General features: G+C 48.5%; 1 protein-coding gene across 1 annotated transcript in view; it reads right to left on the bottom strand.

The window, feature by feature from the left end:
• Positions 1 to 3,151: 3,151 nt before the first annotated feature.
• The window catches only part of LOC122379610, a 29,905-nt gene continuing 16,375 nt past the window's right edge, over positions 3,152 to 16,681 (bottom strand). The window contains exon 4 of the mRNA XM_043361943.1: positions 3,152 to 3,244. Coding sequence (XP_043217878.1) covers positions 3,152 to 3,244 — 93 coding nt within the window. The remainder of the gene's footprint in view (positions 3,245 to 16,681) is intronic.

Raw genomic sequence — 16,681 nt, 5'->3', positions numbered from 1 at the left:
GCGGGCCCCGTACACACGCTCTGCTCCGTTGAACGGATGGGGACAGTGTCCGGCAAGTCCTAAAGAGCACGTGTGAGTCACAAGGCGCAATGTAGGACGTGACTACGGCTGGGGCACTGCTAATGAAATGTTCAATTTCGGGCCATTTCATTAGCCACCCTATATCATTTCCCACCCAACAGATGTATCCGTTACATCTCCTTAACGGGTTCTCGAGGCAGTTTGCTTTTAACGTAATTTTGCCACGGTTACATATGGCACTGTTTAGACTTAAATGTATATGCCTCTAGGGCGGGCAGCACGGTGCACGGATGAACCTTTGGTGTGCGACAATCCTCCACAGCCCAAGGTATATCCCTGTTCCTCCATCCGCCTCCTCGTGGCGCTGCCTGGAGTGTTAGGCACTGCCTAGCATACCAAGGATGGAAAACTAGCACTTGCGTCGATTGCGCATAATAGACACAGGTAAACTGAATCTCCTTCTACACGGAACAACCAACAAGCATGAACAACTCCTGACACTGGCACAACAGGTCCAAAATTACATTACGTCAACTAAACGTTTTTGTGTGTGAAACGCAAAAGTGTGTTGCGTAAAAATGAATGAAATAATAAAAATAAATAAGTAAATAAATAAATATACAATAGGGAACCACTGGCGCTGCTTCTACCGGCTGCTGATCCATCTTTATTACCCAGCGGGTAAATGAACTCGCACCTATAGGTAGACCGCCGCTCGTACCTGACAATACAATAACGAGTGTTTGTAGCATGCACCATGCGCACATGACCAATGTCTTCACCCAGCATGTATTGGACATACCAGGTGGTCGGTACCGATCAGGACGGCAGCCGGTGGGTCCGGGAGGCCCTCCTCCGGCCCACCCTGTCCTCGGTGCGTGTGGAGCCGGTCAGACCCGAGGCCAGTCCGGCCCGGCCCGGTGAGAGCGGCGAGCTCCAGTTTCAAGTCACTAACGAATGACGCTACCAGCACACTTAAGGGTAAGAGCCAAAAGGGATCATTTTCATATTCAGTGAATCTTGTACGAATATACATATTGTACGAATATGTATTGGCTAAAAGTGCATCAAACATATTCAAGAATAATAACGTCATTTCTACATTACCGCTTCGAAGTTTCGTTTTTTTTTTCGAATCGTCACTTCGTATCGATCTTCACGAGCACGTCTTTGGTTCAGGCCGTGCTACCGCTTTTATCCTGCTTTGAAATTATTGCAACGTGTGTTTTGTATGCAGTGCATGTCAAGCAATGTACGACCATCGTTTCACTTCAGCTACTCTCTTTTCCCCTTTCAGCTACTTCCAATCGCTGAGTGAGCTCCGTGTAACTCTCGCGCCACGTCAGAGTCGCACGGTTACCCTGCGGTACTACGTGCCGCCCTTGGCACGCGCCGGGGCTCGGTTACCGTGCTCGTCTCGGCCCTGCTGGAGAATAGGGCACACGGCGCTGCCGCCCACCAGACTGTCACTGTACTGGCCCAGGTGATTACCGAGGATGGTCGTATGAGAAAGGAGGGGTTGATGCCCAAATCGCTCATGCATTGATGATGACATTTGAAATGGAATTGTGTAACACATCGAACGAATGTTCTTTTCATTCATTGATATAACTTGCCACAAACAAAACAAAACAAAACCATAATCTGTCAAACCTAAGAAAGAATGGATTTAAATAGCAACCGCCGTTGATGCACGTGCCTTTATATTGCCTTAAGCTAGGATTTCGAAACACCATCCTGTGCACGATATCAACCAGCTTTTTTGGTGCGGACATGCCTTGTTCTACCTGGCAAGGACTTCATCGACACTGTACCTGTCTCTTTCAGGCATTTCATTATCTTGTTAGCAGTTTTTTTTTGCCAACACCGAGCTGTTTGGGAGCGTTTCGGACGCTGTGGCCAGCCTGCATCGGCACCGCAATTTGGACTCTGTGTCATCTCCGCCATAGCTCAGCAACCATGCCAAAATTAAAAACTATCATAACAGCTATACACGAGTCGGTTGGGAAGCCGCATGCAAAATTTCACTAAAATCCGTCCAAAACTTTTTGAGTTATGGTCTGAAAACCAACATGTAAATCTTTCTGCCTCACCCTGTATACCTAAACCCGCCCTCAGCTATGACTCATGTCCGCTGGACCTTATCGCCTTGTCTCGCCTCTCACGCCTTGTGTCGCCCCTGCAGAAGGAGGATATTTCGGCTCCGACGTGCACAGTCCTGCCAGGAGCTGACGTAGATTGCGGTGACTACCTCACCGAGGACGACTGTAATGACCGGTTCCGGACAGTGGAATTTGGGGTCTCCGACACCGGATCAGGTGGGTTCCTATCGCGGTCAATTTATTTTGTTCACCTTATGTTGCAGTCCCTTTAACTTATATTTAGCACTAACACTCAAATAGCCATGGATGTTATCTAATGCCATTTGCTCTTTGTTTGCAGGTCTACAAGAGGTGCACATGTTCCCCAGCGGGGTGTGTCAGCTGACCGCCGGCCAGGTCGTCGTGGGCAGCCGCGACTGAAGGGTCGGTGCCGTCCCTTCTGCGTCAACCCAGGGCCAACGTTATGGCGGTCGACCGCTCGGGAACATTGTATCTACACTGTCGACCTCGGCAACGTCTGTGAGTTGAGGGGAAGGAGGAAGGGAGGGGGACGGACGGAGGGAGGGAGGAAGGGAGGGGGACGGACGGACGGACGGACGGACGAGGGAGAGAGAGAGAGAGAGAGAGAGAGAGAGAGAGAGAGAGAGAGAGAGAGAGAGAGAGAGAGAGAGAGAGAGAGAGAGAGAGAGAGAGAGAGAGAGAGAGAGAGAGAGAGAGAGAGAGAGAGAGAGAGAGAGAGAGAGAGAGAGAGAGAGAGAGAGAGAGAGAGAGAGAGAGAGAGAAATGGAGGAAGGGAGGGCGAGCTGAAACTTGGAATGCAATAACTTTTCATAAGACGGAATGGATATGGATCGAGAAGGTTGGAATGGAGTTAGAAAGAAAGCGAGTTAAATGGATTAATTGGAATGGGAGGAAATACTGCAGGAAAAGGTATGTAATTGTAATAGGTATAAGTAAAGTTATTTTGGGATAAAAGGCACCTTCCGACCACAAATGACCGTGTAACCAATGCTTCTGAACTCCCCAGCCTACGGTGGCTGGTGCTCAGCTCGACCAGTCTGGGCCTGGTGATCGGCGGCGCGCTTCTGGCATTTATCCTCCTGGTGCTGCTGGTGGTCTTCCTGGTCAGTCGGAGACGACGCAGCTGGGACTAGCGCGACCTGCCGACTCTGGAGCAGCAGCGACGGCAGGAGCGACACAGGAGGGCAGCGGCCAGTCGAGCCACGTGTGAGGGAGCAGCGTGGAGAATTAGAGACCCGTGTAACCGCAGGTTGTTTGAAAAGACAAACACTATTCGTTAGAATTGTGTTTTTCTATTGAAAAACAACCGGAGCGGTCCTTGTCCGGGCTATGTTTTGCAAAGTTGGCCTGAGATTGGGGCAACTTGATTGGGGCCTAAACTTGTGGCTCGATTTTCGTAAAAATTTCAGTGTATGGGCTCCCGCAGGCGATCTACCTGATGGCACCGGTCGCTACTCGCTTAAAACCTCGTGGCACGTGGCACGTGCGTTTCAATTTTCGCCCATGTTAAGTCAATGGGGTTTTGGACACTTTTTGCGCCATCGGGAATGGCGGAAAAACGAGCCAAGAAAGGGGTGGTTTTCATCCCAGCATTTTATGGCAAACACGTTTGGGTACACGCTAGTGTGCACCGTATACCCCTCAGAATTCCGTAACGTGCCTTTGCACGAGGTCAAAGTTGAACTTTTTTCGCTCCCCATGTTAAGTCAATGGGCGTTTTTGCAGAGACATTTTCATTCGTTCATTGCACAAAAATATGTGATACGATTTTGTTTAAACTTTCAGGACCTGTTGAGAAACGACCATAGAACATGTTGTTATGCTTCGTTATGAAATATAATGGCCCGTTTTGGGGTAATCGGCACGTGCATTTTCCCATAGGGTTAACATGGGAAAAAATTAAAATGCGATTTGCGAAAAATTTCGTCAATTATATTTGCTGATATTTTTAGGGTCGGATCTCGGGCTGGCACCCCAACTGACGGTGATAATTACTTAAAATATAATTGACAAAATTTCGGGTAATCGTCACAAACAGTTACCCCATGTTGAGCCTATGGCGATTTCAAAAAATTATTTTCAAATCGATTTTGTCAAAAATTTCCACGTTAGATTTTGAAAATGTTCCAATATGTTGTGCCCCAGGGTGTCGGCTACCACATGGTATGGGTCAGATATGGGGCGATTGAAAAGCACGTGCCACGTGCAAACGTGTTCGATGGGGTAACCTCCGGGAAAATCCGACATTGGCCAACTCGGGGTCCTATGGCGTGGAAACGACTTCAACTAGCGACACCAAATCAGTGCAGCCGGTGAGCAGATGAATCCAGCTTGTCGCACTGGTGGTCACGTGTCGCACGTGCTATTGCACGTGCCGTGGCACGGAATCAATTTTGGTGCTTAAATATACTAGCATTGTGAAATGCAAGGCATGGGGGAAATCGCCGTCAGGCCGTCAGTTTTGATGATAGGGTCGATCTGAAAAAGGGTTTAGGCACAGAATGAAGGGGTCTAAAAAACTGCTATCTCGGATTTTTTTGTAAAATGAAAAATTTAAAATTCTGGGGAAGTTATATATTCGAAAGGTGAAATTTCCCTAAATTTTCCCGTTTTTAGAGTTTAGCCGTCCACTGTTCAGAGACGGTGACACCGGCCGGGGTCATCTTTTACATGCTGATGGCCACGTCGATGGGTCATCACGTGGCGTGAACGGTGAAGCTATCAGAGGTCCGGCACGTGCCACGTGGCCACGTGTTTGAGTCCCGTACCTCCCAGATTATCGTGTGTTTGCCGATTTGTGGCCTTATAGCACGAAAACAGCACAAGCCAGGAACACTGAAATAACCACTCGAGACACAAGTGTCACATGTGAGGAAATGGGATTGCAGTGATGGAGAAAAACCCAAAAGCTATTAGCCATGCAGAGCATAACCGCAGGTTGTTTGAAAAGACAAACACTATTCGTTAGAATTGTGTTTTTCTATTGAAAAACAACCGGAGCGGTCGTTGTCCGGGCTATGTTTTGCAAGTCTGGCCGCGAATTGGGGCAACTTGAGCGGGGCCTAGACGAAATGTACAATCTTCGTAAAAAGTTCAGTGTATGGGCTCCCGTAGGCGATCTACCTGATGGCACCGGTCGCTACTCGCTAAGAAGTCTTTTGCGCGTGGCACGTGCGATTCCATTTTCGCCCATGTTAAGTCAATGGGGTTTTGGACACTTTTTGCGCGATCGCTAATAGCGGGAAAACGAGCCAAGAAGGAGGTGGTTTTCTTCCCAGCATTTTATGGCAAACACGTTCAGGTACACGCTCGTGTGCGCCGTATACCCGCCAGAATCTCGTGGCACGTGGCACGTGCGAATTCTTTTCCCCATGTTAAGTCAACGGGGTTTTGGACACTTTTTGCGCGATCGCCAATGGCGGGAAAACGAGCCAAGGAAGAGGTGGGTTTCTTCCCAGCATTTTATGGCAAACACGTTCCGGTACACGCCCGTGTGCGCCGTATACCCGCCAGAATCTCGCAACACCTCTATGCACAAGGTCAAAGTTGGAATTTTGCTGTGTCCCATGTTAAGTCAATGGACGGCGATGCCGAGACTTTGCAGAAACATTTTCATTCGTTCATTGTACAAAATTTTAGAGATAGAATTTGCCCAAACTCTTATAGCTTGTACAGGAAAGAGCGTAGTACATGCTGGTATGCTTCGTTAAGCTGGCAGAAATCGTTTTTTTTCTAATAAAGTTCGTTGGAAAATGAAAATTTTTAACATGGAAAGTCAATGGGAGCGTTTTTATTCCTCTATAACTTTTATCTTTAGTAAGACATATAGGTGAAAAGTTAATATAATATACAACTTCTGATGCTCTTTCCACTGGTGCATAGAACGTCACTGCACGATGTGCCGTTTTTAAGAAAAGCTGTAAAAAATCAGGGCTCGACTGTGACTTGAACCCAACCACATTAGAGTATACGAACAGGTGAAGGGGACACCTCCCATGTGCGGACGCGACGCTGAATATTGCTAATTATTAGCAGTCGGCCGCACTGGGGGCGCCTTTGCAAAGCTTATATCTCCACAACCACTTGACCGATTCACTTGCGGTCTTTTGTGTGGGATAGCTTCTTCCTTTCTCACACGTAGTGTGCTACCCTCGATACGTATGGGTGACCCCTAATGCACGTGCCACGTGCAAAACGAAGAGGTGTCAGTTCGGTAACAAGTCTAATAACTCTGTAGTTAGTTTGCCGATTGCACTGATATTTGGCATGGATGTAGGCACCCGCCGTGCAATGCATTTCCATGTGTCACGGTTGGGGTGCCGCTGTATGCGAGGGAGCCAAAAGTGATGTCGAGTAACCGCAGGTTGTTTGAAAAGACAAACACTATCGTTAGAATTGTGTTTTTCTATTGAAAAACAACCGGAGCGGTCGTTCTCCGGGCTATGTTTTGCAAGTCTGGCAGCGAATCGAGACATCTTGATTGGGGCCTAGACGAAATGTACAATCTTCGTAAAAAGTTCAGTGTATGGGCTCCCGGAGGCGATCTACCTGATGGCAACGGTCGCTACTCGCTTAAAACCTCGTGGCACGTGGCACGTGCGATTCCATTTTCCCCATGTTAAGTCAACGGGGTTTTGGACACTTTTTGCGCGATCGCCAATGGCGGGAAAACGAGCCAAGGAAGAGGTGGTTTTCTTCCCAGCATTTTATGGCAAACACGTTCCGGTACACGCCAGTGTGCGCTGTATACCCCTCAGAATCTCGGAACGTGTCTTTGCACGAGATCAAAGTTGGAATTTTGCTGTGTTCCATGTTAAGTCAATGGACGGCGATGTCGAGACTTTGCAGAGACATTTTCATTCGATCTTTATACAAAATTTTAGAGATAGATTTCGCCCAAACTCTTATATCTTGTAGAGAAAGGAGCATAGTACATGCTGGTATGCTTCGTTAAGCTGGCAGAAATCGTTTTTTCTTGTAAAGTTCATTTGAAAATTAAAATTTTTAACATGGAAAGTCAATAGGAGCGTCTTTATTCCTCTATAACTTTTATCGTTAGTAAAATATATAGGTGAAAAGTTAATATAATATACAACTTTTGATGCTCTTTCCACTGATGTATAGAACGTCACTGCACGATGTGCCGTTTTTAAGAAAAGTTGTAAAAAAGCAGGGCTCGACTGTGACTTGAACCCAACCACATTAGAGTATACGAACAGGTGACGGAGATACCTCCCGTGTGCGGATGCGACACTGATTATTGCTAAATATTAGCAGTAGGCCGCCTGTGGGGTGCCTTTACAAACCTTATATCTCTGCAACCACTGGACCGATTCACTCGCGGTCTTTTGTGTGGGATAGCTTCTTCCTTTCTTACACGTAGTGTGCTATTCTCGATGCGTATGGGTGACCCCTAATGCACGTGCCACGTGCAAAACGATGAGAAGTCAGTTCAGTAACAAGTCTAATAACTCTGTAGTTAGTTTGCCGATTGCGCTGGTACTTTGCATGGATGTTGGCACGCACCCGGCAATGCATTTCCATGTGTCACGGTTGGGGTGCCGCTGCACGTGCGCACGGGCAGGGTGACGCTTCCAGATCTCGAGAACGGCTGGGCCGATTGTGATAAAAGTTGGCACACCGTTAGGGATCGGTGAGTAGGGTGCCGTGCACAAGTCAGATGGGACCCATTTGGCACGTGCGCACGTGCAGGCTGACGCTTCCAGATCTCAAGAACGGCTGGGCCGACTGTGCTCAAATTTGGCATACCGCTAGAGACTGGTTAGTAGGATGCCGTGCACAAGTCAGTTAGTATGTATTTCCATGTGCCACGGTTGGAATGCAGCTGCACGTGCGCACGTGCAGGGTGACGCTTTCATATCTCGAGAACGGCCGGGCCGATTGTTATCAAACTTAGCACACCGCCAGAGATCGGCGAATAGGGTGCCGTGCAAAAGTCAGTTGGAACCATTTTGCACGTGCGCACGTGCAGTGTGACGCTTCCGGATCTCTAAAATGGCCGTGCCGATTGCACTCAAATTTGGCACACCGCTACAGACCGGCGAATAGGGTGCCGTGCACGTCAGTCCGTAGCACACCCACTCCGGTCTGCACGTGCCAGGCTCATCCTTTCGTTTGGCGGCGGGCGTTTTTTGCGGCGTTAGAGAGGTGCTTGCTCAAACAACCTGCGGTCCCGCGATGCGGAGCCCAGCATCGCAGATGCTGGTAACCGCAGGTTGTTTGAAAAGACAAACACTATTCGTTAGAATTGTGTTTTTCTATTGAAAAACAACCGGAGCGGTCGTTCTCCGGGCTATGTTTTGCAAGTCTGGCCGCGAATTGGGGCAACTTGAGCGGGGCCTAGACGAAATGTACAATCTTCGTAAAAAGTTCAGTGTATGGGCTCCCGTAGGCGATCTACCTGATGGCACCGGTCGCTACTCGCTAAGAAGTCTTTTGCGCGTGGCACGTGCGATTCCATTTTCGCCCATGTTAAGTCAATGGGGTTTTGGACACTTTTTGCGCGATCGCTAATAGCGGGAAAACGAGCCAAGAAGGAGGTGGTTTTCTTCCCAGCATTTTATGGCAAACACGTTCAGGTACACGCTCGTGTGCGCCGTATACCCGCCAGAATCTCGTGGCACGTGGCACGTGCGAATTCTTTTCCCCATGTTAAGTCAACGGGGTTTTGGACACTTTTTGCGCGATCGCCAATGGCGGGAAAACGAGCCAAGGAAGAGGTGGGTTTCTTCCCAGCATTTTATGGCAAACACGTTCCGGTACACGCCCGTGTGCGCCGTATACCCGCCAGAATCTCGCAACACCTCTATGCACAAGGTCAAAGTTGGAATTTTGCTGTGTCCCATGTTAAGTCAATGGACGGCGATGCCGAGACTTTGCAGAAACATTTTCATTCGTTCATTGTACAAAATTTTAGAGATAGAATTTGCCCAAACTCTTATAGCTTGTACAGGAAAGAGCGTAGTACATGCTGGTATGCTTCGTTAAGCTGGCAGAAATCGTTTTTTTTCTAATAAAGTTCGTTGGAAAATGAAAATTTTTAACATGGAAAGTCAATGGGAGCGTTTTTATTCCTCTATAACTTTTATCTTTAGTAAGACATATAGGTGAAAAGTTAATATAATATACAACTTCTGATGCTCTTTCCACTGGTGCATAGAACGTCACTGCACGATGTGCCGTTTTTAAGAAAAGCTGTAAAAAATCAGGGCTCGACTGTGACTTGAACCCAACCACATTAGAGTATACGAACAGGTGAAGGGGACACCTCCCATGTGCGGACGCGACGCTGAATATTGCTAATTATTAGCAGTCGGCCGCACTGGGGGCGCCTTTGCAAAGCTTATATCTCCACAACCACTTGACCGATTCACTTGCGGTCTTTTGTGTGGGATAGCTTCTTCCTTTCTCACACGTAGTGTGCTACCCTCGATACGTATGGGTGACCCCTAATGCACGTGCCACGTGCAAAACGAAGAGGTGTCAGTTCGGTAACAAGTCTAATAACTCTGTAGTTAGTTTGCCGATTGCACTGATATTTGGCATGGATGTAGGCACCCGCCGTGCAATGCATTTCCATGTGTCACGGTTGGGGTGCCGCTGCACGTGCGCACGGGCAGGGTGACGCTTCCAGATCTCGAGAACGGCTGGGCCAATTGTGATCAAACTTGGCACACCGTTAGGGATCGGCGAGTAGGGTGCCGTGCACAAGTCAGATGGGACCCAGTTTGCACGTGCGCACGTGCAGGCTGACGCTTCCATATCTCAAGAACGGCTGGACCGACTGTGCTCAAATTTGGCATACCACTAGAGACTGGTTAGTAGGGTGCCGTGCACAAGTCAGTAAGTATGGATTTTCATGTGCCACGGTTGGGGTACAACTGCACGTGCGCACGTGTAGGGGTCGTTTCCAGATCTTGGAAACGGCTGGGCCGAATGCGATTAAATTTGGTACACCGCTAGAGACCGGCGAATAGAGTGCCGTGCACAAGTCAGTTGGGACCCAGCCTGCACGTGCGCACGTGCAGGGTGCCGCTTCAAGATCTCGAAAACGGCCGGGCCGATTGCACCCAAATTTTTCACACCGCTCTAGACGGGCGAATAGGGTGCCGTGCACGTCAGTTTTTAGCACACCCACTCCGGTCTGCACGTGCAAGGCTCATATCCTCTCGTTTGGCGGGTGGCGTTTTTGCGGCGTTACAGAGGTGCTTGCTCAAACAACCTGCGGTCCCGCGATGCGGAGCCCAGCATCGCAGATGCTGGTAACCGCAGGTTGTTTGAAAAGACAAACACTATTCGTTAGAATTGTGTTTTTCTATTGAAAAACAACCGGAGCGGTCGTTGTCCGGGCTATGTTTTGCAAGTCTGGCCGCGAATTGGGGCAACTTGAGCGGGGCCTAGACGAAATGTACAATCTTCGTAAAAAGTTCAGTGTATGGGCTCCCGTAGGCGATCTACCTGATGGCACCGGTCGCTACTCGCTAAGAAGTCTTTTGCGCGTGGCACGTGCGATTCCATTTTCGCCCATGTTAAGTCAATGGGGTTTTGGACACTTTTTGCGCGATCGCTAATAGCGGGAAAACGAGCCAAGAAGGAGGTGGTTTTCTTCCCAGCATTTTATGGCAAACACGTTCAGGTACACGCTCGTGTGCGCCGTATACCCGCCAGAATCTCGTGGCACGTGGCACGTGCGAATTCTTTTCCCCATGTTAAGTCAACGGGGTTTTGGACACTTTTTGCGCGATCGCCAATGGCGGGAAAACGAGCCAAGGAAGAGGTGGGTTTCTTCCCAGCATTTTATGGCAAACACGTTCCGGTACACGCCCGTGTGCGCCGTATACCCGCCAGAATCTCGCAACACCTCTATGCACAAGGTCAAAGTTGGAATTTTGCTGTGTCCCATGTTAAGTCAATGGACGGCGATGCCGAGACTTTGCAGAAACATTTTCATTCGTTCATTGTACAAAATTTTAGAGATAGAATTTGCCCAAACTCTTATAGCTTGTACAGGAAAGAGCGTAGTACATGCTGGTATGCTTCGTTAAGCTGGCAGAAATCGTTTTTTTTCTAATAAAGTTCGTTGGAAAATGAAAATTTTTAACATGGAAAGTCAATGGGAGCGTTTTTATTCCTCTATAACTTTTATCTTTAGTAAGACATATAGGTGAAAAGTTAATATAATATACAACTTCTGATGCTCTTTCCACTGGTGCATAGAACGTCACTGCACGATGTGCCGTTTTTAAGAAAAGCTGTAAAAAAATCAGGGCTCGACTGTGACTTGAACCCAACCACATTAGAGTATACGAACAGGTGAAGGGGACACCTCCCATGTGCGGACGCGACGCTGAATATTGCTAATTATTAGCAGTCGGCCGCACTGGGGGCGCCTTTGCAAAGCTTATATCTCCACAACCACTTGACCGATTCACTTGCGGTCTTTTGTGTGGGATAGCTTCTTCCTTTCTCACACGTAGTGTGCTACCCTCGATACGTATGGGTGACCCCTAATGCACGTGCCACGTGCAAAACGAAGAGGTGTCAGTTCGGTAACAAGTCTAATAACTCTGTAGTTAGTTTGCCGATTGCACTGATATTTGGCATGGATGTAGGCACCCGCCGTGCAATGCATTTCCATGTGTCACGGTTGGGGTGCCGCTGTATGCGAGGGAGCCAAAAGTGATGTCGAGTAACCGCAGGTTGTTTGAAAAGACAAACACTATTCGTTAGAATTGTGTTTTTCTATTGAAAAACAACCGGAGCGGTCGTTCTCCGGGCTATGTTTTGCAAGTCTGGCCGCGAATTGGGGCAACTTGAGCGGGGCCTAGACGAAATGTACAATCTTCGTAAAAAGTTCAGTGTATGGGCTCCCGTAGGCGATCTACCTGATGGCACCGGTCGCTACTCGCTAAGAAGTCTTTTGCGCGTGGCACGTGCGATTCCATTTTCGCCCATGTTAAGTCAATGGGGTTTTGGACACTTTTTGCGCGATCGCTAATAGCGGGAAAACGAGCCAAGAAGGAGGTGGTTTTCTTCCCAGCATTTTATGGCAAACACGTTCAGGTACACGCTCGTGTGCGCCGTATACCCGCCAGAATCTCGTGGCACGTGGCACGTGCGAATTCTTTTCCCCATGTTAAGTCAACGGGGTTTTGGACACTTTTTGCGCGATCGCCAATGGCGGGAAAACGAGCCAAGGAAGAGGTGGGTTTCTTCCCAGCATTTTATGGCAAACACGTTCCGGTACACGCCCGTGTGCGCCGTATACCCGCCAGAATCTCGCAACACCTCTATGCACAAGGTCAAAGTTGGAATTTTGCTGTGTCCCATGTTAAGTCAATGGACGGCGATGCCGAGACTTTGCAGAAACATTTTCATTCGTTCATTGTACAAAATTTTAGAGATAGAATTTGCCCAAACTCTTATAGCTTGTACAGGAAAGAGCGTAGTACATGCTGGTATGCTTCGTTAAGCTGGCAGAAATCGTTTTTTTCTAATAAAGTTCGTTGGAAAATGAAAATTTTTAACATGGAAAGTCAATGGGAGCGTTTTTATTCCTCTATAACTTTTATCTTTAGTAAGACATATAGGTGAAAAGTTAATATAATATACAACTTCTGATGCTCTTTCCACTGGTGCATAGAACGTCACTGCACGATGTGCCGTTTTTAAGAAAAGCTGTAAAAAATCAGGGCTCGACTGTGACTTGAACCCAACCACATTAGAGTATACGAACAGGTGAAGGGGACACCTCCCATGTGCGGACGCGACGCTGAATATTGCTAATTATTAGCAGTCGGCCGCACTGGGGGCGCCTTTGCAAAGCTTATATCTCCACAACCACTTGACCGATTCACTTGCGGTCTTTTGTGTGGGATAGCTTCTTCCTTTCTCACACGTAGTGTGCTACCCTCGATACGTATGGGTGACCCCTAATGCACGTGCCACGTGCAAAACGAAGAGGTGTCAGTTCGGTAACAAGTCTAATAACTCTGTAGTTAGTTTGCCGATTGCACTGATATTTGGCATGGATGTAGGCACCCGCCGTGCAATGCATTTCCATGTGTCACGGTTGGGGTGCCGCTGCACGTGCGCACGGGCAGGGTGACGCTTCCAGATCTCGAGAACGGCTGGGCCAATTGTGATCAAACTTGGCACACCGTTAGGGATCGGCGAGTAGGGTGCCGTGCACAAGTCAGATGGGACCCAGTTTGCACGTGCGCACGTGCAGGCTGACGCTTCCATATCTCAAGAACGGCTGGACCGACTGTGCTCAAATTTGGCATACCACTAGAGACTGGTTAGTAGGGTGCCGTGCACAAGTCAGTAAGTATGGATTTTCATGTGCCACGGTTGGGGTACAACTGCACGTGCGCACGTGTAGGGGTCGTTTCCAGATCTTGGAAACGGCTGGGCCGAATGCGATTAAATTTGGTACACCGCTAGAGACCGGCGAATAGAGTGCCGTGCACAAGTCAGTTGGGACCCAGCCTGCACGTGCGCACGTGCAGGGTGCCGCTTCAAGATCTCGAAAACGGCCGGGCCGATTGCACCCAAATTTTTCACACCGCTCTAGACGGGCGAATAGGGTGCCGTGCACGTCAGTTTTTAGCACACCCACTCCGGTCTGCACGTGCAAGGCTCATATCCTCTCGTTTGGCGGGTGGCGTTTTTGCGGCGTTACAGAGGTGCTTGCTCAAACAACCTGCGGTCCCGCGATGCGGAGCCCAGCATCGCAGATGCTGGTAACCGCAGGTTGTTTCTTCATTGACAAACACTATTCGTTAGAATTGTGTTTTTCTATTGAAAAACAACCGGAGCGGTCCTTCTCCGGGCTATGTTTAGCATGTCTGGCCGCGAATTGGGGCAACTTGGTAGGGGCCTAAACTTGTGGCTCGATTTTCGTAAAAATTTCAGGGTATGGGCTCCCGCAGGCGATCTACCTGTTGGCACCGGTCGCTACTCGCTTAAAACCTCGTGGCACGTGGCACGTGCGATTCCATTTTCCCCATGTTAAGTCAACGGGGTTTTGGACACTTTTTGCGCGATCGCGAATAGCGGAAAAAATCGCCGATCAAGGTATGGTTTGCTGCACACCATTTTATGACCGACACGTTCAGGTACACGCCCGTGTGCGCCGTATACCCGTCAGAATTCGTTAACTTGAATTGCACGAGTTTGAAGTTGAACTTTTTTTGCTCCCCATGCTAAGTCAATGGACGTTTTTGCAGAGACATTTTCATTCGTTCATTGCACAAAATTATATGATACGATTTTGTTTAAACTTTCAGGACCTGTTGAGAAACGACCATAGAACATGTTGTTATGCTTCGTTATGAAATATAATGGCCCGTTTTGGGGTAATCGGCACGTGCATTTTCCCATAGGGTTAACATGGGAAAAAATTAAAATGCGATTTGCGAAAAATTTTGTCAATTATATTTGCTGATATTTTCAGGGTCGGATCTCGGGATGGCACCCCAACCGACGGTGGTAATTATTTAAAATATAATTGACAAAATTTCGGGTAATCGTCACAAACAGTTACCCCATGTTGAGCCTATGGCGATTTCGAAAAATTATTTTCAAATCGATTTTGTCAAAAATTTCCACGTTAGATTTTGAAAATGTTCCAATATGTTGTGCCCCGGGGTATCGGCTACCACATGGTATGGGTCAGATATGGGGCGATTGAAAAGCACGTGCCACGTGCAAACGTGTTTGATGGGGTAACCTCCGGGAAAATCCGACATTGGCCTACTCGGGGTTCTATGGCGTGGAAACGACTTCAACTAGCGACACCAAATCAGTGCAGCTGATGAGCAGATGAGTCCAGCTTGTTGCACCAGTGGTCACGTGTGGCACGTGCTATTGCACGTGCCGTGGCACGGGGTCAATTTTTGTGCTTAAATATACTAGCATTGTGAAATGCAAGGAGTGGGGGAAATCGCCGTCAGGCCGTCAGTTTTTATGATAGGGTCGATCTGAAAATGGGTTTAGGCACAGAATGAAGGGGGCTACAAAACTGCTATCTCGGATTTTTTGTAAAATGAAAAATTGAAAATTCTGGGGAAATTATATATTCGGAAGGTGAAATTTCCCTAAATTTTCCCGTTTCTCGAGTTTAGCCGTCCACTGTTCATAGACGGTGACACCGGCCGGGGTCATCTTTTACATGCTGATGGCCACGTCGATGGGTCATCACGTGGCGTGAACGGTGAAGCTATCAGAGGTCCGGCACGTGCCACGTGGCCACGTGTTTGAGTCGCGTACCTCCCAGATTATCGTGTGTTTGCCGATTTGTGGCCTTATAGCACGAAAATAGCACAAGCCAGGAACACTGAAATGGTGCAATCAGTGAGGGGACAAGTACTGCTTACACCACCGGCGATCACGTGGCACACGTGCGAAGGTGGGCACCTTCGTGGCGGAGATACGCCATAGCGAAATATTAAATATGCGTAACTTTGTCAAATATGGTCCGATTGGACTAGAATTTGGTGGGTTGATGAATTGTTAAGCGACATGAACGAATGCGGCACGTTTGTTGCAGTGCGCCACGTTTGTCTCAAAGCGCCATTTTTGCCACAAAGTGCAGAATGTGCGTAACTTTGTCGAACATTGGACGATTAGGATGCGCTCTAATTAAGGGATGGCTGCTTAAACGGTAGATATGAATGCACCACATTTGCCGCAGGGCGCCATATTTGTCTTAATGCGTCAGTGTTTGCGTTTTGCCTACGGCGGGCGTTTTTGCGGCGGTGTTTGCGTTTTTTCGGTGTTTGCGTTTGGCGGCGGGCGGCCGTTTTTGCGTTTTATGCGGTGTTTTCGTTTGGCGGCGGGCGGCCGTTTTTTTGCGGCGTTTTGCGGTTGGCGGCGGGCGGGCGTGCGTTGTGGGCGTTTTTTGCGGCGGTGTTTGCGTTTTTTGCGTTTTGCGGTTTTAGGCGGGCGGCCGTGTTTTACGGCGTTTTGCCTTTGGCGGCGGGCGATGCGGGCGATTTTTTGTGGCGGTGGTATTTGCGTTTTTTTGCGGTGTTTGCGTTTTGCGGCGGACGGGCGTTTTTGCGGTTTTTTGCGTTTTTTCTGCGGTTTTGTGCCTGCGGGCGATTGTTTTTTGTTTTTTTTGCGGCTTTTGCGTTGGCGTTTTGAGCGTGCGTTTTGCGAGTTTTGCGGTTTTGCGTTTTGCGGCGGGCGGGCGGTTTTTCACAATTTCAGTCCCAACCTTCGGATCCGCAGTGCTGTTCGACAAGCGCTGCCCGGGCCTAGAGTGCAGTGCATGTCAGTTCGTAGCACACCCATTCCGGTCTGCACGTGCAAGGCTCATCCTCTCGTTTGGCGGCGGGCTTTTTTGCGGCGTTACAGAGGTGCTTGCTCAAACAACCTGCGGTCCCGCGATGTACGCAGAATTATACATTAAATCGAATATACAGAAATATAAAATTATTAATCTATCGCTCAATGACGTTTGTTTTGTAGGTATATCATCAATGTAGCACTGTGATGCAGATGCGTACCCG

The sequence above is a fragment of the Amphibalanus amphitrite genome, unplaced genomic scaffold (genome assembly GCF_019059575.1).
Source record: "Amphibalanus amphitrite isolate SeventyFive unplaced genomic scaffold, NRLGWU_Aamphi_draft 000081F_arrow, whole genome shotgun sequence".
NCBI lineage: Eukaryota > Metazoa > Arthropoda > Thecostraca > Balanomorpha > Balanidae > Amphibalanus > Amphibalanus amphitrite.
The sequence above is the reverse complement of the archived record's forward strand: the minus strand, read 5'-3'. Positions and strand labels throughout refer to the sequence as shown.